At 37.7% G+C, this 27,875-nt stretch overlaps 1 protein-coding gene across 3 annotated transcripts in view; it reads right to left on the bottom strand.

Moving 5' to 3' along the window:
* The window catches only part of LOC115222624 (nucleolar complex protein 4 homolog), a 114,417-nt gene that overhangs the window by 29,012 nt on the left and 57,530 nt on the right, over positions 1–27,875 (bottom strand). For all 3 annotated transcript variants that reach the window (XM_036511574.1, XM_036511573.1, XM_029792928.2), the window contains one exon: positions 2,626–2,766. In XM_036511574.1, coding sequence (XP_036367467.1) covers positions 2,626–2,766 — 141 coding nt within the window. The remainder of the gene's footprint in view (positions 1–2,625; positions 2,767–27,875) is intronic.

The following is a 27,875-nucleotide window of genomic DNA, read 5'->3' as shown; positions in this document are numbered from 1 at the left end:
ATCCGATCGTGGCCATTGCCAGCCTCCCCTAGCACATAAAAAGTACCCACTACACTCACAGAGTGGTTGGCGTTAGGAAGGGCATCCAGCTGTAGAAACACTGCCAGATCAGACTGGAGCCTGGTGCAGCCTTCTGGCTTCCCAGATCCTGGTCGAACTGTCCAACCCATGCTAGCATGGAGAACAGACGTTAAACGATGATGATGATGATGATGATAAGAAAACCATTCGCTGTATTTTGTCGTGGATAACCATTCGTTGTTGCAATAACAGGAATATAATTAGAGGGACTTTTCCCTTTTGTCAGTTTTTAAGTGTCTGCCTTTCCAGTTTATGTTGTTGGAGGGAAATTAACCACGCCATAATGCCCGCATCCAGCAGCCTGGTTAGGGAGCATTGCACACTGACTCGGTGTATTTACACTTATTTGTCTACAGCAAGAAACTTTCTCATAAAAAATTGAGGATCTTTTCGGTTTGAACGGCAGTTTTTAATATAATTTCTAGGTAACTAAACACTTTTAAACTTTGTATACTGGTAGAATGTGTTTATAAAACATCTTTTTCTCTTGGCTTTATTGAGAAAATTCTATAGTTTGTAAGATATTTGTTGTTTTGTTTTTTCTTCAATTTCTGCAATTTCAACCAATCAGTGACGTCTATTGAGGTAAAAAAACATTCTGTGCCATATGAATATGTCCCTCAATTAAGAAACAGATTGGGTTTATTTACATTTGTGAAGAAAAAAAAGATACCCTTTCCCCCACCCCTAACTAACCCTAACCCTAAAATAGATTGAAATGCAATAGATCGATACTAGGGTCATAATTATGGGTGACAATTTCATATGACACCACTAGAAAAAACTGCCGTTCAAACCGAAAAGATCCAAAAATTACAGTAAATGGCTTTCTTCAAGTTTATATTATATATACATCACTGCTTAGCACTTTTGTCCTTTCATATTAAATATATAATATACTTTTTAATTCTTTAATTTTTTTTATAACAAATTTCAGCTGTTAGGGTGAAGCCATGCTGGAGCACTACCTTTCAGTCAATCGTATCAACCATCATCATCATCGTTTAACGTCCGCTTTCCATGCTAGCATGGGTTGGACGATTTTGACTGAAGGCTGGCGAACCAGACGGCCGCACCAGGCTGCAATCTTGATCTGGTAGGGTTTCTACAGCTGGATGCCCTTCCTAACGCCAACCACTCCATGAGTGTAGTGGGTGCTTTTTACGTGTCACCAGCACAGGGGCCAGTCAGGCAGTACTCGCAATGATCTCACTCGAATCCTTTTACACATGCCACCAGCACAGGTGCCAGTAAGGCGACTTTGGTAACGATCACGCTCGAATGGTGCCCTTCTACGGCATGGGCACCAGTCAGGCAGAACTGGCAATGACCTCGCGTGAATCTTTTGTCTGCTTATTATTTTATCAATCTTTCTTAAACAGCTAAGTTACTTTTATGACACAAAATAATTTTACAAATGTTCCCAACACCAACTTAATAATGATAAAGATATTTTACTAAATTCTTCATGATGTTCGAAATTAATTCAAGTATCGGTAATTTATTTCAACAGAAATATGGAAAGAAAAGGATTAATATAATCCCACTTAAAAGGGTTTATTGAAATAAAATAGTACATGCAGCTCCTTTAATTCTGCCAGTCTTAATCATAAATAACCAACTAAAACTAGTTATATGTAAAACATACCAAGAAAAAGAAAAACATTTGATTCACAAGAAGCAGCACTGCATAGAATATAGAGCATTTGCTTCCTCATCACGTGGCTCTGGGTTCAGTCCGACTGCATGTCTCCTACTGTAGCCTCAGTCTGACCAAAGCTTTGTGTGTAGATTTGATAGACTGAAACTGAAAGAAGCCCATCAGCATCATCATTTAACATTCATTTTCCATGCTGGCATGGATTGGATGGTTTGACTGAAAACTGGTAAGCCAGGAAGCTGCACCAGATTCCAATCTGATTTGGCATGGTTTCTATGGCTGGACGTCCTTCCTAATGCCAACCACTCCAAGAGAGTAATGGATGCTTTTTACGTGCCACTGGCGCAAGTGCCAGTTATGAAACACTGGCATTGGCCACAGCAACAATCTTACTTGGCTTGACAGATCTTCTCAACTCAAGCACTGTATATTGTTAAAGGTCTTGATCAGATGTCACTGCGTCCGTAAGGCCCAAAGTTCAAAGGGTATTTCTTTTTACATGCCACCAGTATAGGTGCCGTTTATGCAACACTGGCATCAGCCATAACGATTTCACACACACACCCATGATTGTGTGGTAAGAAATATGCTTCCACACCACAAAGGTTCAGGGTTCAGCCCCACTGTGTGGAACCTTGGGCAAATGTCTTCTACAATAGCGTCGGATCAATCAGAGGGGATTTAATAGACAGAAACTGAAAGAAGCTGGTTGTGTGTGTGTGTGTGCGCGCACGTGTGACTTTAGGTCTGTGTTTGTCCCCACCACTGCTTGACAACTGATGTTAGTGTGCTTATGTCAAAAATTCCACAGAGAAATATTCTTTTAATAAAGTATGCATCGCAACTAATATAAATGTTCTACGTGTCATGGAAATGGAACAAACCTCTTGATTCTTTGAAGTTAAAATATTCACAATATGACCAAGAAAATTGAGTCTGACATTCTCATTTTCAAAACTAGAAGATTTTGATTTTAGCAACTCTTGAATATTTTCATCTGTATTTAGAATTTTAGGTGAAATTTTCTGGAAAAAAAAGAAAAAAGAAAAAAAGATAAATGAATGAATAAATAAAAAAAAATGAATTCAAAATGTAAGTAACATGAAATAATGAATAATCAACCAATATTTAGTTAAATGCAATATATCAAAAATTATTTTCTGCTATAAGTACAAAGCCTAAAAATTTGGGGGAGGGGCTACTCAATTTCCTCAACCACAGTACTTGACAGGTACTTTATCAATGGTCCAAAAGGATGAAAGGCAAAGATGTCTCCCAGTAGAATTTTAACTTAGAAATTAAACCTAGCAGAAATGTTTTTTGTCTGGTGTATTCACAAATAGTGGTCTTTTTTTTTTCTTTTTGGAATAGCAAAAGAATAAAATTTAAAATCAAATAAAAATACATCATTCATTTACTTTATATATATATGTATATATAGTCAACATATAAGATCCAGAGATTGTCAGTATAGAAAACATTTAAATGATTTAAAATTTAGACTCTGAGTCTTTAGGAGAAACCAATTCTGCAAAATAAAGAGTGGCTTTAAGAGAAATCAAATTGAACAGATATAAAGGCAATTATGCAAATAAACAAATTAAATATAACTGCTTAGGTTTGATATACAAAAAATATATATATATAGACACACACACATGGAGGCGCAATGGCCCAGTGGTTAGAACAGCGGACTCACAGTCGTAGGATCGCGGTTTCGATTCCCAGACCGGGCGTTGTGAGTGTTTATTGAGCGAAAACACCTAAAGCTCCACGAGGCTCCGGCAGGGGGTGGTGGTGGTGATCCCTGCTGTACTCTTTCGCCACAACTTTCTCTCACTCTTTCTTCTGTTGGCCTGCTCGCTTAGCCAGCGGGGTGGCGTCATTTGAAGGCTAAAACAACGCAAAGCGCATTGTGACCAGCGATGTGTAGCAACATCTGATAGCCTGGTCAGTCACAGTGATCATGGTGATATATACACATACACACATGCAAACAGAAAGACAACAAAGGCTGAAGATTTTCAGACAAAGAATGTTTAAGTATAAATATTTGGATATTTATCTATTAATAGATCAAACTTACACAGAATACAAAACGACAGAGAAGATCAAAAGGGAAGAAGTAAGGTGTCGTAAGTCCAACAGTTGTTTCTGAGGGCTCAGAGTTCTATCATAACAATGGTAGAAATAGTTCACCAAAATATGCAGGCAGTAACGGAAGCAAATACACATTGGATAATCAAGCCTCCATCAACAGTATAGAAAAAAATTTTACATTTCAGATCACGATGCAGAGAATAGGTTGAGATTAGGAGAAAAACCTTATAGTATGCAAAACAAAGCTTGTCCAGTTATTGACCAACAGATGTAGAAACAGTAGAAATTGCTACACCCATTGTAGACTGGTCAGCAATCTACTTTGGGTGTAGTAATGTGTAGGAACAATTGTAGTGATGTGAAATAAAGAATGTCATTTCATCCATTGTTTTGGTTTGTTCATTTACTCATACATACGTATGAAAGCTTCCAGGTATTTTCCATCTACCAACTCCCCTCACAAAGTATGCCTTGGCCCTAGGAGACACTTGCTCCATTATGCCATACAGTGGAAACAAACCTGAAATAATTTAGTTAGAGAGCAAACTTCTTAATCACACACCACACACACACACACACACACACACACACACACACACACACACAAAACAGGCTTCCACATAGCACACAGTTGCCATCTACCAAATTCGTTTATAAGTCATTGGTGGACTGGGAGTTATGATAGAAGGAATTTTCCCAGTATGCTGCTCAATGGAGCTGAACCAAAACTGAATGGCTGCAAAGCAACCTCCTTATCCACACGGCTAACAATGCCATCACTTTTGTGGTGAATAGATTTGTTAGTGTTCAACTGAAGAAGGAAGCAAAAGGAGATGAGAGAAAAGGAAAAGTTGCAGTCATCACAACCTGTGAGGGTCATTTAGATCAATCGGATGAGATCATCATCATCATCACCATCATCATCATTGTTTAATGTCCACTTTCCATGCTAGCATGGGTTGGATGATTTTGACTGAGGGCTGGCGAACCAGATGGCTGCACCAGGCCCCAATCTTGATTTGCCAGAGTTTCTACAGCTGGATGCCCTTCCTAACACCAACCACTCTGAGAGTGTAGTGGGTGCTTTTTACGTGCCACTGGTACGGGGGCCAGTCAGGCAGTACTGGCAATGACCACGCTCGAATCCTTTTACACATGCCACCACCACAGGTGCCATTGAAGCGACATTGGTAATGATCACGCTCAAATAGTGCCCTTTTACGTGCCACCGGCACGGAAGCCAGTTGGCTGCTCTGGCAACAATCACGCTCAGATGGTGCTCTTAGTACCCTACTAGCATCGGCATAAGTGCCAGTAAGGCAACGCTGGTAATGATCACACTCGAATGGTGTCTTTTATGTGCCACTGGCAGGGAAGCAGGTTAGCCGCTCTATCAACAATCATGCTCTTATGGTGCTCTTTGCATCCCGCTAGTACGGATGCAATTACTGATTTTTCAAAATGAACTTCTGTCGACAGATTTGGTTGTTTGTTTAGCTTCAGATCAGCCCTGATACAGCTGACCGCTGACCAAAGCCATTCCATCTGTGACTCTCATTTGTTTTATGGTATCGTGTATCCAGGAAATGCCATACCATGTCTGTTTTTAAGAGAGTAAGCTGAAAGTTGAGGGAGATTTGGTAGTTATTTTCAACAAATCAAATGACTACATAGATTTTAGAGTTATGTAGGACTAATTCATTGTCCAATGTGTGTTTTCATAAGAGGTTTCAGGGAGATTTAACAGCTATGTTTGTTTAGCAGCTCCAGTGAATGAACTGAGTCTCACATAGGTACAGAAATGACTGTGTAGTTAAGAAGTTTGCCTTGCAATCAAATAACTACAGGTCCAAACCCAGTTTGTGGCACTCTAAGAACATGTTTACTAGCATAGTCACAGACTGACTGATGCCATACAAGAAGAATTTGGAGATGGAAACAGTATGGAAGTCACACACACACACATAAATATTATCTTGCTCACAAACAGGTAAGGGTTGGCAACAGGAAAGGAATCCAGCTGCAGAAAGTCTGCCTCAACAAATTATGTCTGACACATGCAAGCATGAAAAAGTGCATGTTAAAATGTAATTATGCATGTGTGTGTGTAAACTCTTTCTTATCTTCCAACCTCCCTCTCTCATCTTTTGTCTTCATCTCTTTACTGACCTTACCTACTTCTCATTCCATTTTTCTTTCTTATACTTTTTATCCTACCACTTGCTGTTCACAGGTGAAGCTCACTTGGTCCTGCATTCCTTATCAGATGCAGCCAGTTTTTGGGGGTTTTTTTAACAGAAAACCCTGCTGTGTCCCATTAATTTCTCTCCTGTAAACTTTTCCCTTGAAAACATTAGATTTTCCACTCCTCACATGTTCCCTGTAATCTTTTTGATTAATTTTACTGTGTAATATAAATTTTGCTGATGCAGACCAATACCAACCTCTTTGAAGTCTTTATGATCATATACTAGTAACCCTTACAGGCTAAGGGTTGTTCTTTTTTTATTCCACTTGAAATAGAATCAAACATTTGGGTAGAACAGGAATACTATGAAAAGAGGTACTCTTGTGGGTTTCAATTCTACCAGCTAGCTGGTAGAATTGTAAATATATCAGAAAAATACCAGAGAGCATTCTGCTATCAATTTTACATTTTGAGTTCAAATCTCACCAAAGTCAAGCTTCTTGTCACCCTTTTAGGGTCAATAAAATAAAACAGCACCCAAGTACTAGCATCAAAGGCATCAATTTAATATCCTCTCGTTTCAAAATACATTGCCTTGTAATAATATAATAATAATAATGAAATTATTGTATACAGTGCTCAGGTGCACCACAACTTGTCAAAAGTGCGTATAAAGTATACAAAGTAATGTACAAATGTCTGGGAAGTGAACAGTGTATGAGTCAGATACATTCTTGCGTGTGTGCATGGAGGGGAGAAAATCAAGTGTAGTGTTGGCAAATCTCAGGAAGCATGGAAGTTTTAAAGGATGCAGTGCTCTGACAACTAACAACTGATGCCAGCAGTTTGTTCCATGCTTCAGCAACTCTCAGCGTGAAAAAATGTTTCTGAAAGTCATGGGAGCTGTGCTGTTTTCTGACTTTGTAAACATGTCCACGGGTGTTAGACAGGTGGAGTTTGAAAAGGTGGTCAGAGTTATTCTTTGTAAGATGGTTAATAATTTTATGGGTGTCTGCCATACTTAAATCTTGTACTTAAATCATAAACCATTATATTTATCAATGTCCCGTTACCATATATACTAATTAAAAATTGAGAGGAGAGAAACCTGTCATGAAGAATTTGCTAATTTTAATTACATATCTGTCGTGAGTGCAGGACAAAAACCCCATTGTTATAGTGTGAAAGTGGACAAAATCCCCATGGCTATATTTTTCGATTATTTTTTCTTTTTTTTTCACCTTTTACTTGTTTCAGTCATTAGACTGTGGCCATGCTGGGGCACCGCCTTGAAGAATTTTTAGTCGAATGTATCGACACTAGAATTTTTTTTTATGATTTTCAACCAGCGCATGAAGTTAAGCCTAGAAGGTATTTCCACATGCTAGAAACAACAGCCAAATCTCTTGAAATCTTTTTATAACCCTCAACGGTTTTTTTTTTTTTCTAAAAATCTTTTTACTTATTTCAGTCATTGGACTGCAGCCATGCTGAAGCACTGACTTGAAGAATTTTTGGTCGCAGAAAAAGCAGCATTAAAAAAATATATATTTAAAGTCTTTTGTTTTCTTTTCTCAGAGCTTACTAATAAGAATAAGTTGACCTATCGAACTTTCTCTGGCCTTTGAGGGTCTAAATGAAGGTTAATAATTTAAAAGTACTTCTTATCGTTTGTCTAAATAGGGGGATGGGATGTTTCTTCATAAAAATGACAAATTCTGTTTTTTGTGAAGAAAAAACATGCCAGAGACATGTAATATTTACTTTCATTTTATGTGTGTGTATATAATATATATATATATATATATATTATATAAATAATAAATATTAGGGAATATATCCAAATTTACAGGGAAAAAAAATCAGATTTAGGATTAAATCCAATTTTATAGTAAAATATTATAAAATATTATTTGAGACAAAACCACTATTTTGCAAAACAAACAAGGAAAGACTTAATCAATACATAAAATTTAATAAATAGTCAAAAAAACCCGCCACTACAATCGTTTCTTGTCTTGATCGACAATCTTCAGGTGGACTTCCAATCTAAAAAATCAAAATTTTAAAATAAAAATAATACTTTTAAATAATTAAAGTATAAATGAAAAAAATTAGTATATAATCCATATATAACCTATATATAATCCATATCGAAAATATAGACTAATTACCACGAATTCCCTTACCCAAATAGAAATAATGAATATTTAAGGAATTTAGCAATTAAAATTAAAGATATGAGAAATATGGATAGTATTATAGTACAATCTGATAAAACAAGGAACTTATATAAATTAGATGTTAAATTATATGATAAACTATTAGGGAAAGAAATAATTAAAAAATATAAAATTGTTCCAGATGATATTCTTTATAATATTAATAAGGCCTCTAAAGTAGTATGTTAAATATGAGTTGGATAATAAAACTGAACCTTATGTACCTTTGCACCCCAGAATTACTCTTAAAGACCATAAGATAATTTTTATTCAGACCCTAAAGTTAGATTAATTTGCCCATGTAAATCGGACCTAGGTAAATTAAGTAAATTTATTTTAGATAAATATATTGATAAGTTAATAAACTTAATTATTTAAAATTATGGTTTAGTAATAATAATACATTGAAATGGTTTAATAATATTAAAGATAAAAATCGTTATAAATTTATTCAAATAGATATAGATAATTATTATTCTTCTATTAATGAAATTGTGTTTAATAAAGCGCTTATTTTCGCAATGAATAAAGTGGGCATGTCACGGGAAGAAGTTAATGTAATTAAATTGGCTAGGAAATCGCTAATTAAATATAAAAATAATTATATGGGCTAGGAATGATACTAGAGATTGTTTTGATATACCTATGGGAGCACCAGATTCTGCACAGGCTACTGATTTAGTAGGTATTTTTCTTTTATCTCAACTCCAATTAGAAAATCTTAAGATAGAGGGTGGTTTATATAGAGACGATCTTCTACTAGTTACAAAGAATTGTACTAATAGGAATCTAGAAGTATATAAGAAAAACTATATAGTTTCTTTAAAAGATATGGTTTACGTATTACTATATATAAGGAGAATTATAATGTTAATTATTTAGATGTTAATTTTAATCTTATTACAGGTAAACCACAACCATATCATAAACTTAATGAGAACCTTAGATATATAAATGTTAATAGTAACCTCACCCATTTTCTATTAAAAAATCGTTGATTAATAATATAAGTAAACGTATTTCATTACTCTCTTATGATATAGAGATTTTTAATAAACATGCTAATTATTATAATGAGGCCCTTAGAGGGGCAGGTTATAATAATATATAAATTTTATAATATTAGCATAATGATTTAAATGATAATTTTCGAGATACTTCTAATAATAATTAATTTTGTTACGTTTAGTGGTAAAAATAATAGATATTATAAAAAAAAATAATAAAATGATAAAAATATAAATAAGAATAATAATAATAATAATAAATATAATAATAATATAAATAAGAATAATATAAATAAAAATAAATTTAATAATTATTATAATAATTATATTGTTAAATTTAATAATATAATAATTCCTTAAATGCTGTACATAGATATAATTCTGATAATAATTTTAATAAAATAAAGAATTATAAATATATTTATAATAATGATAATAATAATAAGGTTAATAAGAATAAAATTTGGTTAATAGTTCCTTATGGAGATCAAGTTAAAACGAATATTATTAAAGAGATTTTAGATGTTATAGAACTATTTATTAGAGATAATCGTAAATATAGAAACATTTTCTCTTTTAATAATTTTGGAGTTGGTACTCTACCACTAATAATGTTGGTAACATTATTTCTTCATTAATAAATATAAACTGAATAATTTTTATAAAAAGAATTATTTGATAATAATATTATAATGATAAGACTTATATTAATTGTACATGTAGAGATAAATCTAATTGTATATTAAATAATAATTGTGATATTAACGATGTAGTGTATAAATGTATAGTTACATTACAGATAATAACTTTAAGAATAATAATTACACAAAAGCGGTTTATATAGGTTCTACTTCCTCAAAAATAAAACTAAGAATTGCACAACATATGAATTCTTTTAAAAATAAAAATTAATCAACTCAACCGGACTTAGTAAGTATATTTGGAGTCTTAAATCACTAAATATTAATTATAGTTTAATATGGGAAATAATTTGTAAAACTAAATCATATAATATAGGAGCTAATTGTTGTTATTTATGCTCTAATGAGTTTAAAGAAATTTTATTTTATAAGTATGATAATTTACTTAATACTGGGGAGGAGCGCAAAATAAAATGTAGACACAAGTACTTTACTTATATAATAAGTTTCATGATAATAGCAATAATAGTTCCCTTTTATAGGTTATTTTAGTTTAGTTTAAATTAGTTTAGATGATATATTTTGGTTATGTTGTCTAGGATTTAATTATAGTTAGTCTTTATTGATATTTCTTTGTTTTAATTAGTTCATTTTAATGTATTTAATTTAGCAGTTTATGGTACGTTAAAACTTTAATAATTTATATTAGATTTTTTTATTTTTTTATTTTTATTTTTATTTTTTTATTTTATTATGTATTTTTATTTTGCATTTGTTATATGTATTTTGAGGATATATTTATATGTTTTTGGGTGTTAATTAGTGGTGTTTTTATTGAGTTTTGTATGTATGTGTGAATGTTTAAGATCCCTTTGTTTTTGTTTTTTATTTGTATGTTGAATTGACAGATTTTATTTGGGTATTGTCTTTTATAATAAAGTACACACCCATAACATTATAAGTGCCCACTTCATTCGTTGTACTTGGGTTTGCATGTGAGCCTCAGCATATGCACCTAACGGCCACTCCAGCCCCACATGGATAAATAAACACATACATCCCCTAAAAATAATAATAAAAAAAAAAAAAAAAAAAAAAAAAAATGGGAGTAATCCCATTCACACCAATTATATGTATACAATTATACACACTTGAATAATACATACTAGCCCTAATATACAGAACATACTAATAATCACCAACTAACCACCATCACAAATGAAACCCACACCCATACAATGACAAAACTCCCCCATACCCTATTTACACCTACATAGTAATCCCAATATATTCTTCCATACATGGACGCAAGTGCGTGAAGCACATGAACATAATTAGTACGTACAACCCCTAATACACACTAATATATACGTATCAAGCTCGACCTCCACAGTGATAAGTTTACACACAATCACACCCAGATGGGTGAATTGCACAACCAGTGAATGCTCACACATACGGGCGTGATTACATTGTTGCATATATCGAGCCAAATAGTATGCATATGTACATGTGAGGGGTACACGTAAATGAAGTGAGCGTGTACCCCCTGTATTTATACCCGTGCGTGAATATACACATGGAGACTACCACACAGGTACAAATGTGTTTAGTAATGGGAGCCCCATCACTACACTTAATGTATACTCTCACCCATCCGCACGGATGTGTAAGTGTATCTCCGGTGTATATGTTGAGGCTTATTTGTAGAGTTGTTTGAAGGGAACGTCGTTGAAATTGTGAATGAATGGGTAGAGTTGGGAATTGTAACCGGTGGTGGACTAGTGTTGCTTGGAATTGTGAATGGATTAGGGTGGTAATGAGGTAGGCATTGAGTATGGGTTACTGTAAGTTGTTTGTTAGAGTTGCTAGGGTGAGCTAAAGCTCATAAATGTATATAGTTGATTTTTCATGATAGTTTTTTAAAGAATCCTTCATATAAATAATTTTTTTAAGTAGCGTTGGTTTGCTACGTGGAAATAGTTTTTAGTTCCATTTATTATATTTCTCCATTCATACTATGAATGACGTTTACTTTCTATGGCGCGTATTCTTTTTTTACATTAGTTATTTCCATGGTAACGTAATTTTGTTTTGGTTTTTAAACGGCTAAGAATCTAATTTCACTTCATAATTTTGTAACTGAATTGTAGTATGTATTTGATTTATCCTATGTCATAATGTTATTTTTGATATTCTGGTTAATTACGATGTATTTATTGTTGTTTTCATAAGAGTGTTTATGTATATGAGATTGGTTGTGAGTTTTTAATTGTATAATTAATTTATTTATCTGTATGAGTGTGGGTGTAATATTGTTGTATATATCGAGTTTTAGTGAGTATGTATATGCGTATATGTGAGGGAGCATATGTATCTGTTGTGTGTGTGTGTTTTTGCGTGTGTGTGTGTTTGTGTGAATGTGTATTTGGGTTTGTTATTTAGGATTTGGGATGTATGTGTTAATTTGTCTGTGTGGGGAGGGAGTGGTTTTTGGTGTATATTGAGGTTTATAAGTTAGTATAGGTTTGTGTATAAGTCTTGGGTCTGTGGTTTACGTGTGGGTTTTTGTGTGTGAATGTTTAGGTTAGGGGGATTGCTATATAAGTTTGTTATAGGGTTTAGCAAGGGAGATTTTATCGTTATATGTTTTTATGATTTTGTTTTATCATGGTTTTTTTTAGTAATTCGTGGTATTTTGTCTATTTTAGGTGTTGGTTTTTTTTTACATTGTTTCATTCATAATTTTTGAGTGGTGTTCGTTTTGCCACGTGAATAACCGGGTGGTGGACTAGCGTTGCTTGGAATGTGAATGGAATAGTGTAGTAGTGAGGTAGGCATAGAGAATGGGATTGGGTTACTGCAAGTTGTTTGTTAGAAGATGCTAAGGTGAGTTAAAGCTCATAAATGTATATAATGTTTTTTTTGTGGGTGTGTAAGTATTGTTTGTATATGTCGAGTTTTAGTGAGTATGTATAGGCGTATATGTGAGGGAGTATATGTATCTTTTGTGTGTGAGTGTTTTGCGTGTGAGTGTGTGTTTTGTGTGTGAATGTGTATATGGGGTTTGTTATTTAGGTTTTGGATGTATGTGTTAATTTGTCTGTGTGGGGAGGGAGTGGGTTTTGGTGTATATTGAGGTTTATAAGTTAGTATAGGTATGTGTATAAGTCGTGAGTCTGTGGTTTACGTGTGTGTATTTGTGTGTGAATGTTTAGGTTAGGGGGTTTACTTTATAGGTTTGTTATAGAGTTTAGCAAAGGGAGATTTTATCGTTATATGTTTTTAAGAGTTTTGTTTTATCATGGTTTTTTTAGGGAATTCGTGGTAATTAGTCTATATTTTCGATATGGATTATATATAGGTTATATATGGATTATATACTTATATTTTTCATTATACTTTAATTATTTAAAAGTATTATTTTTATATTTTAAAATTTTGATTTTTTAGATTGGAAGTCCACCTGAAGATTGTCGATCAAGATCAGAAGAAACGATTGTAGTGCGGTTTTTTTTGACTATTTATTAATTTTATGTATTGATTAAGTCTTTCCTTTTTTGTTTTGCAAAATAGTGGTTTTTGTCTCAAATAATATTTTATATATATATATATATATATATATATATATATATATATATATATAGTTATTCAAACGTATTTCTTATCGTTTTTATGTTTCTACACATTCTTGAAGTAAATGTTTTCCCTTTTGTTAGAATACAGACAATATGTAGATTGAGTAGTAAAGAGTTTAGCTCTGTTCTGTTATTCTATAATTGATGTTGGTTCATTTATTTTCATTTTCAAACTATTTATTCTAAAAACAAGGAAACACGGAACATACCATTGTGAGGGACATAAATGTTTTGACACCGTTTTTTGATTAAATATATTATATTTATTTAAAAATTAGAATTTTGAAAAATAATATTTTTTTTTTACAACTGCGATTTGCGTTTTTGTTTACATGAAATTATTTTTTAAAATTTTAAGATTCGGCTGTTATTTCTAGCATGTAGAGAGACCTTCTAGGCTTAACTGTGATGGTTGAAAATCACTTAAAAAAAAGATTCTGGGGTCGATACATTCGACAAAAAAATTCTTCATGACAGTGCCCCAGCATGGCCACAGTTTGGTGATTGAAACAAGTACAAGATTTTTAGAAAGTAAAAAAAAAAAAAAAAAACGAATAAGTAAAAAAATATATATATAACGGGGAGAGGGGTATCCAAAATTTAAAGAAATTCGGCTTTTATTTCTAGCATATGGAGAGACCTTCAGGGCTTAACTTCATGCGCTGGTTGAAAATCATCTAAAAAAAATTCTGGGGTCGATACAAAAATTCTTGGGTCGACTAAAAGTTCCTCAAGGTGGTGCAGTAGCATGGCCGCACTCTAAAATGAATTACATCACAGAAGTTGTTTTGATCAAGCTTAAAGAAAACATTCTGGGTTCCTTACAGCCATCTAAAAGTTCTTCAAAGCGGTGCAGTCAAGTAACTGCAACAAGTTTTTTTTTTAAAGTCTGGGGTTCGATACATTCAACTAAAAATTCTAAAAGTGAAAAAATAACCGAAAAATGAGGCTTTTGTCTGGACCCCATCTATCATATATAGAAGGGGTGACATCATATCGATTCTTTAATAACGGAAACAAATAACATTTTGACGTTCGATAAATCTAGGTTATGACGACCTATTTTTTATTTTGCAAGAGTTATAGTTTAGTGAATTACAATCCATCTGTTGCTATTTCTTTATCATTCCTCTAACTCGGAACGTGCAATTTAATTAAATCTGGAGTCCACTAATGTGCAGTGCAATGAGTACCGTGTTGGTACCCAAAATGTCATCTTGACTCAGATATTCAGCTGGCAACTTGTCGTTGTATACATGATCAGAATATAAACACATGTTTAGTTTAGTAAGTACACATTTGACTTCAATATAATACACTGACTATATATATATATATATTCATCATCATCATCATCATCGTTTACAGTCCGCTTTCCATGCTAGCATGGGTTGCACGATTTGACTGAGGTCTGGCGAACCAGACTCCAATCTACAGCTGGATGCCCTTCCTAACGCCAACCACTCCGAGAGTGTAGTGGGAGCTTTTTACGTGCCACTGGCACGAGGGCCAGTCAGGCGGTACTGGCAACGGCACGCTCAAATGGTGCTTTTTATGTGCCACCTGCACAGGAACCAGTCCAGCGGCACTGGCAACAACCTCACCCGAATGTTTTTTCACATGCCACCAGCACAACTGCTAGTAAGGCGACGCAGGTAATGATCACGGTCGATATATATATATGTGTGTGTGTATGTATGTATAATACACTGACAATATATATATATATATCATCATCATCATTTAACGTCCATCTTCCATGCATGCATGGCCAGGACAGTTGACAGGAGCTGGCCAGGTAGAAAAACTACCCTTAGCCACTTTGTCTATTTTGGCAGGGATTTTACGGTTGGATGCCCTTCCTAACACCAACCACTCCACAGAGTGGACTTGGTGCTTTTTACGTGGTACTAGCACAGGTGAGGTTGGTTTGGGCATGCTTTTTACAGCTGGATGACCTTCCAAGTGCCAACCACTTTACAGTGTGGACTGAGTGCTTTTTACATGGCACCAGCACTGGCAGGGTCACCAAGTAACTCACAAGACAAGGAATTATGAGAAGGGCTGGGGCATTTGAGGAGGGGAACTTGTGTCTGAGGATGAAAGGTTAGAGTGTGACAAAGAAACAGGAGCAGGTGTCTTTCCACAGTAGAGGGAGTAATTAGATAAGGCGATGCAGTATTAAGTGATGAAAGGTTAGAGTGTAACAAGGAAATAGAGAGGCAGAAATAGGTGTCTTGCTTTAGAGACAGTACATAGTTATTCAGTGAGAGAGAGAGAGAGAGAGGTACAAGAAAAAGGACAGAAACTGAAGTATGCTGATGTAAAGGAGATACTTGGTTACCTAGTCAGAGGAAAAAGAAATGGAGAGAGAGAGAGTGACCAAAGGGAAACAGAGAGAGAGAGATTAGGAAAGAGCAAAAGTGTAAGAGACAGAGCAGGAGAGAAATGGTGTAGTGCTAGGGTATACTCATAAGTAACAAGAATATGAGCACAGAACATCATCATCATCATTTAACGTCCGTTTTCCATGCTAGCATGGGTTGGACGGTTCGACCGAGGTCTGGAAAGCCAGGAGGCTGCACCAGGCCCAGTCTGACCTGGCAGAGTTTCTACAGCTGGATGCCCTTCCTAACACCAACCATTCCATGAGTGTAGTGGGTGCTTTTTACATGCCACTGCCACAGGGGCCAGGGGAGGCAGGCAAATGGCCACGATTGAATGGTGCTTTTACGTGTCACCGACACGGACGCCAGTCAAGCGGCGCTGGCAACTGCCACGTTCGGATGGTGCTTTTAACATGTTACCGGCACGGGTATCTTAACTACAATTGCCATTTGATTTTCATTTTCTAACCTGGTTAGAAAAATAGATATAGTGAGCAGGGAGCATTGAGGGCAAGAAAGGGGATTGGAAAACAATCATAATTTATGAAGAGGAAATGTGAGGAAGAGAAAGATGCAGTTAGAAGAGGAGTTGTAGTTCAGTCCCCTCTCGACCTAGAATAACGTGGTGGTGGAACAATATTGTAGACAGGGCTATTAGAGAAAAGAGACAGGCTTGGAAGGTCTGGAAAAATGGGGGTAGCAGGGGATTGTATCAGACTGCCAAAAGAGAAGCTAGGAGACAGGTTTATTTAGCCAGAGGGGAAGCAGATAAGAAAAAATTTGCCAATGTTCTGCGCCGTGAGGACCAAAGACTGGAGGTGTTTCGTGTTGCAAGACAGTGTGTGAGAGAGAATCGTGATGTGGTAGGAGAGAAGTGTGTTCGCATGGAAGATGGTTCACTTGCGCTAAATGAGGATGCAAAGAGAGAGGTTTGGAGATGCCACTATGAAAGGTTACTGAATGAAGAAAATGAATGGGATAAAGAGAGTCTGCCGAATGTTGACCCAACAGAGGGACCGGCTATCCGAGTTGATAGTTCCGTGGTAGCTAAGGCAATTAGAAGCATGAAGACAGGGAAAGCCCCAGGCCCATCAGGAATCACTGCAGAGATGTTCAAAATGTCTGGTAGTGTCGGCTATAGCCTAGTCACCCATATAGTTAATCAGGTGATACACAAAGGGGTCATACCCAATGACTGGTGTAGCAGTATAATAGTCAACTGCTACAAAGGTAAAGGTGATGCCCTAGATACAAATAACTACAGAGGTATCAAGCTGTTGGACCAGGTGATGAAGGTTACGGAGAGGGTCATAGCCCAACTAATTAGAGAGAGAGTTAGTTTAGATGAGATGCAGTTTGGGTTTGTGCCAGGGAAAAGTACTACTGATGCTATATTCCTGGTAAGGCAGCTGCAGGAGAAATACCTAGCCAAAGATAAGCCCCTGTACCTGGCTTTTGTTGACATGGAGAAAGCCTTCGACAGGGTCCCCCGATCCCTTATCTGGTGGGCAATGAGGAAACTAGGGATAGATGAATGGTTAGTGAGAGCTGTGCGGGCCATGTACAGGGACGCCGCTAGTAGGGTGAGGGTTGGAAATGTGTACAGTGAAGAATTCCGGGTAGAGGTAGGAGTCCACCAAGGCTCAGTACTCAGCCCCCTCCTATTTATCATAGTCCTCCAGGCAATAACGGAGGAATTCAAGACAGGATGCCCTTGGGAGCTCCTCTATGCTGATGACCTTGCTCTAATTGCTGAGTCGCTATCAGAACTGGAGGAGAAGTTTCAGGTGTGGAAACAAGGATTAGAATCGAAGGGCCTCAGAGTCAATCTAGCTAAAACCAAAGTCGTAATCAGTAGGAAGTAGACAAATCACAAACACCTTCAGGTAGATGGCCCTGCTCGATCTGTAGAAAAGGTGTAGGTAGAAACTCTATAAGATGCACCAAGTGTAAGCTATGGACACATAAGAGATGCAGCAATGTCAAAGGAAGGCTAACTAGGAAGATGGTTTTTGTATGTGGCAGATGCTCAGGAACAATACACACTGAAAATGCTCTGAGACCAACTTCCGTCACTTTCCAGGGAGAAAAACTAGAAATAGTTGATAGTTTCCGTTACCTAGGTGACCAAGTCAGCAGCGGGGGCGGGTGTGCTGAAAGTGTAACTGCTAGAGTAAGAATAGCTTGGGCAAAGTTCAGAGAGCTCTTACCTCTACTGGTGACAAAAGGCCTCTCGCACAGAGTGAAAGGCAGACTGTATGATGCGTGTGTACGAACAGCCATGCTACATGGCAGTGAAACATGGGCCGTGACTGCTGAGGATATGCATAAGCTCGCTAGAAATGAAGCCAGTATGCTCCGAGATGTGTAATGCCGGTACTCACACTCGGCAGAGTGTAAGTACCTTGAGAGAAAAGCTGGACCTAAGAAGCATCAGTTGTGGTGTGCAAGAGAGACATTTGCGCTGGTATGGTCATGTGGCGAGAATGGATGAAGATAGTTGTGTGAAAAAGTGCCACACCCTAGCGGTTGAGGGAACCTGTGGAAGAGGCAGACCCAGGAAAACCTGGGATGAGGTGGTGAAGCACGACCTTCGAACTTTAGGTCTCACTGAGGAAATGACTAGAGACCGAGACCTCTGGAAGTGTGCTGTGCGCGAGAAGACCCGGCAGGACAAGTGAGTCCATAACCCGTGGCCTTCTACATGGGATGGAGCCAGCCTACGTATGCATACCTTCCCTTCTTGGGACACAAAACTCTACTTGTGAAGACGTGATGAGGCAAGTGAGGATCAGAATCGAAATCGATCAATGGAATTGCGGATGTGCTACCAGTGCCGGTGGCATGTCAAAACTCTGCTTGTGAAGACCCGTTGAGGCAAGTGACGATCAGAATCGAAATCGATCAATGGAAATTGCAGATGTGTTACCAGTGCCGGTGGCATGTAAGAGAACTTTCCATTTCGCGACCGTTGCCAGCACCGCCCCGTTTCGTGTCCGTTGCCAGCCTCACCTGGCCCTCGTGCCGGTGGCACATAAAAAGCACCATCCGTTCGTGGCCGTTTGCCAGCTCTGTCTGGCACCAGTGCGGGTGGCACGTAAAAAGCACCCACTACACTCACGGAGTGGTTGGCGTTAGGAAGGGCATCCAGCCGTAGAAACACTGCCAGATTTGACTGGGCCTGATGAAGCCTTCTGGCTTCACAGACCCCAGTAGAACCGTCCAACCCATGCTAGCATGGAAAACGGACGCTAAACGATGATGATGATGATGATGAAGGTAGAGTGGGTGGGACTGAACTCTTCTAGCACTGTTTCGTGGATGGGTCTTCTTTAGAACTTCATATCTCCAAACAACTCAGTCTACTGTCATTTCCTCCATGGGCCCCAACATCCTAAGATCACACCTCACCACTTCACCCCATGTCCCCCTCTTCTACAGGTACCACTTTCAGTGACAGGCACTTCTGTATACATCTGTCTTCACTCATACGCATCACATGCCCAAACCAACGAATTCTCCTCTCCTGCATACCACATTTAATCCCTCTTATGCCTAACTTTTCCCTCAACACAGATGTGCTGTCAGTCATGCACATCGGTGCTGCAAAAGCATACTACCTTCATCCCTCTCCCATCTACACAGGTACTCCACAGTCAGATTATGTTAAGATAAAAGATTAGAGTGTAACAAAGAGACAGAAGCAGGTGTTTTAAGCATCTGTCAGATATTTTAAGCATCTCTGCAGTGATTCCTGATGGGCCGGGGGCTTTCCCTGTCTTCATAATTGCTTTATCTACCAAGGTACTGTCAATTCAAATAGCTGGTGCCACTGTTGGGTCGACATTCGGCAGAATCTCTTTCTCCCATTCATTCTCTTTATTGAGCAGCCTTTCTTAATGGTGTCTCCAAACCTCTCTCTTTGCAGCCCCATTAAATGCAAGTGAGCCATCATCCATGCAGACACATTTCTCTCCTACAACATCATAATTCTCTCTCACACACTCTCTTGCAACATGAAACATTTCAAGTCTTTGGTCCTCATGATGCAGAACATTGGCAAATTGTTTCTTATCTTCTTCCCCACTGGCTAACTAAACCTGTCTCCTAGCTTCCCTTCCAGCAGTCTGATACAATTCCCTGCTACCACCATTCTTCCAGTCCTTCCATGCCTGTTTCTTTTCCCTAATGACCCTGTCAACTACATTGGGTTAACTTGGATCAAGAGGGGGACTTTGCAACATCCACAGATCTATATTTGTATGTGTGTCTGTGTCTGAAACTGATAACTAAATACAATTTATGATAAAAATTTGATTAAACTTCAGAGTGACTTCAGAGCAAAGCCTTTGAATGCTGTTCACCTGCTTTTCTGCCTCTGACTATCACTCATTCTCACTCCGTTTGTTTGTTTTACTCCTCTTTGCCTAGCAATGAGATACAAATTGCATTTTATAATATATAAGATAACCATAGAGTTTACCACTTTCAATTAAAAATCAGTTTGCTACCCAGTAGCAGCAATTCCCTTGGAAATTGTAGCTGCTTTTGGGGACAACAGCAGAGAAAGGGAAACAACATACCTATTTCTTTACTACCCACAAGGGGCTAAACACAGAGGGGACAAACAAGGACAAACAAACGAATTAAGTCGATTACATCAACCTCAGTGAGCAACTGGTACTTAATTTATCGACCCCAAAAGAATGAAAAGCAAAGTCGACCTCGGTAGAATTTGAACTCAGAACGTAAGGACAGACGAAATACTGCTAAGCATTTCGCCCAGCGTGCTAACGTTTCTGCCAGTTTGCCGCCTTAAAGGATAACATACCACTCCTGAAAATGTATGTGTGAGTGTGTGTGTGTGTAAGTATAAATGTATATCAACATTAAGAGATTGATAGAAAAAAGTTATTGTCTCTAGGTGAAATTCCTTTCAACGCATGACTGAACAATGGACTTTGGCTTGATCACTTACAGTTAAAGGCACATATGCACATATATTGCTACTTCTAAACTTAATTATTTCAGTGAGGCACTGAAAACTGGTCTTATTTTATGAAACAAGTAAGTAGGGAATATATTCCAAAATTTAAATTTTGATTTTAGTTTCAATCATAAAACTACATCTCTCAACAGCTAAAAGCATTATTTTTACCAGCTTTGGAATTATCACAGAGATGCTCAACTGTTTTCGTTAAATCAAGCCTTTTTCTTTCTTTTTTTCAATATTTTTCGTCATTCTGTCAAACACTTGAAATTACTAAAGGGAAGTGGGGCATAATTGGTAACTGGGACAAAATGAATCTCATCAAAATAAAAAAAAAGGAAATTCAAAATTATATGGGACAGCTATTCCAAAAGTCTGGTTTTCAAATTTTCAGTAGGAGTAGATGGAACACAAAGAGTAATTAATATTTGCTACATATTTGACTATGGGGAAAATGGATGTCCTTCATGATGGATGCCTTTCTAAATGCCAACCTCTTTGCAGTATGAACCAGGAACTGGATCCTTTTTATGTGGCACCAGCACTGGCAGAGTCACCAAAGAAGGAAATGAGGAAATCTTCAAAGATTTACCGCTTTGTTTGCACTGCTTAATGGAAAAAAATGTAGGATAAGAACAAGAAGCAACAAGTAAACATCTCTTATGTATGTATGTATATACTCTTTACTCTCTTTTACTCTTTTGTTTCAGTCATTTGACGGTGGCCATGCTGAAGCACCGCCTTTAGACGAGCAAATCGACCCCAGAACTTATTCTTTGTAAGCCTCCTACTTATTCTATCGGTTTCTTTGGCCGAACCGCTAAGTTACGAGGACGTAAACACACCAGCATCGGTTGTCAAGCGATGTTGGGGGTACAAACACAGACACACAAACATACATATATATATATATATATCCATATATACGACAGGCTTCTTTCAGTTTCCGTCTATCAAATCCACTCACAAGGCTTTGGTTGGTCCAAGGCTATAGTAGAAAACACTTGCCCAAGGTGCCATGCAGTGGGACTGAACCCGGAACCATGTGGTTGGTAAGCAAGCTACTTACCACACAGCCACTCCAATCTATGCATTATTTTAACTAATGCTTTATAGGATTTTTTACAAAGATCTTGTAATAAAGCCTGAAAAAGTTGCTTCCCTTGAATTATCTAAAGTCCTGAAGAGATTTTTTATTTCATGTATATTTTCTGTCGACAGGAGTGTCTGTACTTCATGTTTTGTAATCAATGGCATCACATACACACAAAAAAACTTTTTAAAAGTGAAGGCATGCAACAATCATTGAGTGATTAACAGAGAAACTTAAAGCCGTGTCTCTATACCCGCATCTATCTATATCTGTGTGTGATTGCATATAACAACAAAAATACAGATAGAGTAAATCATATTTTTGGCTTGATCACTTAATTTTTGAATTCACCATATAAAGCCGACAATTGTTTCTGTTATATCAACATATTTGGATGTAGAAAATATTGAAAATAAAACATCCAAAAATACATGTTAACACAAGCAACATTCTCATGACAATCCAAAATTAGTTAAATTCAAAGTGAACCAAGGAAATATCTCCAGTACATGAATGAATACAAAATTAACAAAATACAAGAAATATAATCCAAGAAAAGCTATTTATGTATTCAAATCTTGGTGACATCAGTGGATAGCAAAGGAATGAGAAATAAACATAAGAATTCTACATTATAACAGAGCATTTATAATTAAGAAATGAAGCATTTTAAATGGCAACATTTCATTGTAAAATTCCTATTAGAATTTGACAAAATTAATTTAGATGTAATTATATAATACAATTTCTTCAAGGCATAGATCACTTTTAGAATTATCAATATTGTACGATGGTGTATAACTAATAATGGACCACTTTAAATCATATGCCAGTGGTGTAACCAGCCCACTTAGGCGTACCTTTCCTTCATTGGACACTAAACTCTGCTTGCGAAGACCTGTTGAGGCAAGTGAAAATGAAATCAAATTCGATGACTGGCATCCATGATAGTGAAGCGCTAAGAGCACCACCTGAGCGTGATCATTGCCAGAGCAGCTAACTGGCTTCCATGCTGGTGGCACGTAAAAAGCACCATTCAAGCGTGATCATTACCAGCGTCAGCTACTGGCACTTGTGTCGGTGGCACATGTAAAACAACATTTGAGCGAGGTCATTGCCAGTGCTGCCTGACTGGCTCCTGGACAGGTGATATGAAAAAAACACCTTTTGAGCGTGGCCATTGCCAATACCGCCTGCCTGGCCCTCGTGCCGGTGGCATATAAAAGCACCCACTAGACACTCGGAGTGGTTGACGTTAGAAAGGGCATCCAGCTGTAGAAACCCTGCCAAATCAAGATTGGATCCTGTTGCAGCCATCTGGCTCGCCAGTCCTCAGTCAAACCGTCCAACCCATGCCAGCATGGAAAGCAGATGTTAAACGATGATGATGATGATGATGATGAGAATGATTATGAAATCTAGATTTCCAAATTGTAGGAGAAGAGCCTATATAAATAATATAATACTTATGCTTAAGCACTGTTTTTATAATTACACAGGTATTTATTCACTTGTATTTGGTACTCATGGTTGAAAGAATCGCTACTAGTCCTCTCAGAATTAGGTGTTAAGGCAGAATTATTATTATTATAATTAATATTGTAATTAGGTGTTAACTTAACTGTATTATCAGAGTTGGAATTACTTTTACTTAAAGAATTGAAATCTAGCTCAGAAAAATTATCTTTGAAAGGGAGAAAAACCTCCATGGAAAACTTACTAAACCTTATCTTAATTATGAAGGACATAATGGAACCCTATGTCCCTAAAACCCCTAGAATTAACTTAAAAGACCACAATCCTAACTTAAATACTGATCTACAAGTTAATCACCATTTATATCAGATATTGGTAAGATTAGTAAAGTTATTGTTTATAAACCTATTCCTATAGAAGAAAGGGTAATTCTACAAACCTTAGTAAATGCATTTGGTATTTAAAAGATAGGAACAATACGAACGGTTTAAAGTGGTCCATTATTAATTATGCACCATCGTACAATATTGGTAATTCTATATATGTATGATCTTTGCGTTGAAGAAATGTATTATATAATTACTTCTAAATTAATTTTATTAAATTTTAATGGGAATTTTACAATGAAATTCTGCCATAAATTTCGAGAGACATCCAAATATTCCAATTCTTAATTAGAATTGTTTTTCATGTTATATAATAAGCATAATTTTTCTAAAACAGTTTACAATATTTAATAAGTAGATAACTAATTGTCATGATATAGAATGTCTATCTTTCAAATTGTCTCAACAGAATTCATGTGTTTATTTTTTATTCCTTTGCTATCCACTGATGTCACCAAGATTTGAATACATAAATAGCTTTCCTTAGATTATATTTATTCTTAGCATTCATTTTGTAGGCATTCATGTACTGGAAATATTTCTTTAGTTCACTTTGAATTTAGCTAATTTTAGGTCACCTAAAAAACCTTGTGGTTTCGGATATATTAATTTCAACAATACTTTCTATATCTAAACACACAACAGAAACAAATGTCGGCTTTATACGGTGAATTCAACAATTAATGATCTGATTTTCTCTGTCTGTATTTTTGTTGTCTAATACTCTGTATTTCTTGGAATGATATTTGGATCTAATTGTCATACATGAGGAATTACCTTGGATGTGTATTCTACTTGCATTTATTGATGTTTGATTGTTTAATATAGTTAATCAAATTCATTTAAAACTGAGTGGTTTATTGATATCTGCCTCGATATTTTAATCCTTTTTTTATTATTATACATGCATATATATATATGTGTGTGTGTGTGGAGGCGCAATGGCCCAGTGGTTAGGGCAGCGGACTCGCAGTTTCGATTCCCAGACCGGGCGTTGTGAGTGTTTATTGAGCGAAAACACCTAAAGCTCCATGAGGCTCCGGCAGGGGGTGGTGGCGTCACTTGAAGGCTAAAACAATGTGAAGCGCATTGTGACCAGCGATGTGTAGCAACATCTGATAGCCTGGTCAGTCACGGTGATATATATATATATATCATCATCATCATCATCATCATCATCATCGTTTAGCGTCCGTTTTCCATGCTAGCATGGTTTGGACGGTTCTACTGGGGTCTGTGAAGCCAGAAGGCTTCATCAGGCCCAGTCAAATCTGGCAGTGTTTCTACGGCTGGATGCCCTTCCTAACGCCAAGCACTCCGTGAGTGTAGTGGGTGCTTTTTATGTGCCACCCGCACTGGTGCCAGACAGAGCTGGCAAACGGCCACGAACGGATGGTGCTTTTTATGTGCCACCGGCATGAGGGCCAGGCGAGGCTGGCAACGGACACGAAACGGGGCGGTGCTGGCAACGGTCGCGAATCGGAAAGTTCTCTTACATGCCACCGGCACTGGTAACACATCTGCAATTTCCATTGATCGATTTCGATTCTGATCCTCACTTGCCTCAACGGGTCTTCACAAGTAGAGTTTCGACATGCCACCGGCACTGGTAACACATCTGCAATTTCCATTGATCGATTTCGATTCTGATCCTCACTTGCCTCAACACATCTTCACAAGTAGAGTTTTGTGTCCCAAGAAGGGAAGGTATGCATACGTAGGCTGGCTCCATCCCATGTAGAAGGCCACGGGTTATGGACTCACTTGTCCTGCCGGGTCTTCTCGCGCACAGCACACTTCCAGAGGTCTCGGTCTCTAGTCATTTCCTTGGTGAGACCTAAAGTTCGAAGGTCGTGCTTCACCACTCGTCCCAGGTTTTCCTGGGTCTGCCTCTTCCACAGTTTCCTCAACCGCTAGGGTGTGGCACTTTTTCACACAACTATCTTCATCCATTCTCGCCACATGACCATACCAGCGCAAACGTCTCTCTTGCACACCACAACTGATGCTTCTTAGGTCCAGCTTTTCTCTCAAGGTACTTACACTCTGCCGAGTGTGAGTACCGGCATTACACCTCCATCGGAGCATACTGGCTTCATTTCTAGCGAGCTTACGCATATCCTCAGCAGTCACGGCCCATGTTTCACTGCCATGTAGCATGGCTGTTCGTACAAAACATCATACAGTCTGCCTTTCACTCTGTGCGAGAGGCCTTTTGTCACCGCAGAGGTAAGAGCTCTCTGAACTTTGCCCAAGCTATTCTTACTCTAGCAGTTACACTTTCAGCACACCCCCCCCCGCTGCTGACTTGGTCACCTAGGTAACGGAAAACTATCAACTATTTCTAGTTTTTCTCCCTGGAAAGTGACGGAAGTTGGTCTCAGAGCATTTTCAGTGTTTATTGTTCCTGAGCATCTGCCACATACAAAAACCATCTTCCTAGTTAGCCTTCCTTTGACATTGCTGCATCTCTTATGTGTCCATAGCTTACACTTGGTGCATCTTATAGAGTTTCTACCTACACCTTTTCTACAGATCGAGCAGGGCCATCTACCTGAAGGTGTTTGTGATTTGTCTACCTTCCTACTGATTACGACTTTGGTTTTAGCTAGATTGACTCTGAGGCCCTTCGATTCTAATCCTTGTTTCCACACCTGAAACTTCTCCTCCAGTTCTGATAGCGACTCAGCAATTAGAGCAAGGTCATCAGCATAGAGGAGCTCCCAAGGGCATCCTGTCTTGAATTCCTCCGTTATTGCCTGGAGGACTATGGTAAATAGGAGGGGGCTGAGTACTGAGCCTTGGTGGACCCCTACCTCTACCCGGAATTCTTCACTGTACTCTCATTTCCAACCCTCACCCTACTAGCAGCGTCCCTATACATGGCCCGCACAGCTCTCACTAACCATTCATCTATCCCTAGTTTCCACATTGCCCACCAGATAAGGGATCGGGGGACCCTGTCGAAGGCTTTCTCCATGTCAACAAAAGCCAGGTACAGGGGCTTATCTTTGGCTAGGTATTTCTCCTGCAGATGCCTTACCAGGAATATAGCATCAGTAGTACTTTTCCCTGGCACAAACCCAAACTGCATCTCATCTAAACTAACTCTCTCTCTAATTAGTTGGGCTATGACCCTCTCCGTAACCTTCATCACCTGATCCAACAGCTTGATACCTCTGTAGTTATTGTATCTAGGGCATCACCTTTACCTTTGTAGCAGTTGACTATTATACTGCTACACCAGTCATTGGGTATGACTCCTTTGTGTATCACCTGATTAACTATACGGGTGACTAGGCTATAGCCGACACTACCAGACATTTTGAGCATCTCTGCAGTGATTCCTGATGGGCCTGGGGCTTTTCCTGTCTTCATGCTTCTAATTGCCTTAGCTACCACGGAACTATCAACTCGGATAGCTGGTCCCTCTGTTGGGTCAACATTCGGCAGACTCTCTTTATCCCATTCATTTTCTTCATTCAGCAACCTTTCATAGTGGCATCTCCAAACCTCTCTCTTTGCATCCTCATTTAGCGCAAGTGAACCATCTTCCATGCGAACACACTTCTCTCCTACCACATCACGATTCTCTCTCACACACTGTCTTGCAACGCGAAACACCTCCAGTCTTTGGTCCTCACGGCGCAGAACATTGGCAAATTTTTTCTTATCTGCTCCCCTCTGGCTAAATAAACCTGTCTCCTAGCTTCTCTTTTGGCAGTCTGATACAATTCCCTGCTACCCCCATTTTTCCAGACCTTCCAAGCCTTTTCTCTAATAGCCCTGTCTACAATATTGTTCCACCACCACGTTATTCGAGGTCGAGAGGGGACTTTGCACCAGCCACAGATCTGATCAGTGGCTCTCAGCAGGTTGTCCCTTAGAAACGTCCAGCTGTCTTCTACCCCCTGTGATGCTCTATCCCCTTCTACTTCGTCAGAGGCTTCAAGTAATATGTCCCTAAATCTCTGTCCATTTGCAGGATCTATATATATATATATAT

Source organism: Octopus sinensis, linkage group LG20 (assembly GCF_006345805.1).
Source record: "Octopus sinensis linkage group LG20, ASM634580v1, whole genome shotgun sequence".
Taxonomy (NCBI): Eukaryota; Metazoa; Mollusca; class Cephalopoda; order Octopoda; family Octopodidae; genus Octopus; species Octopus sinensis.
This window is presented reverse-complemented; position numbering and strand designations above follow the sequence as displayed.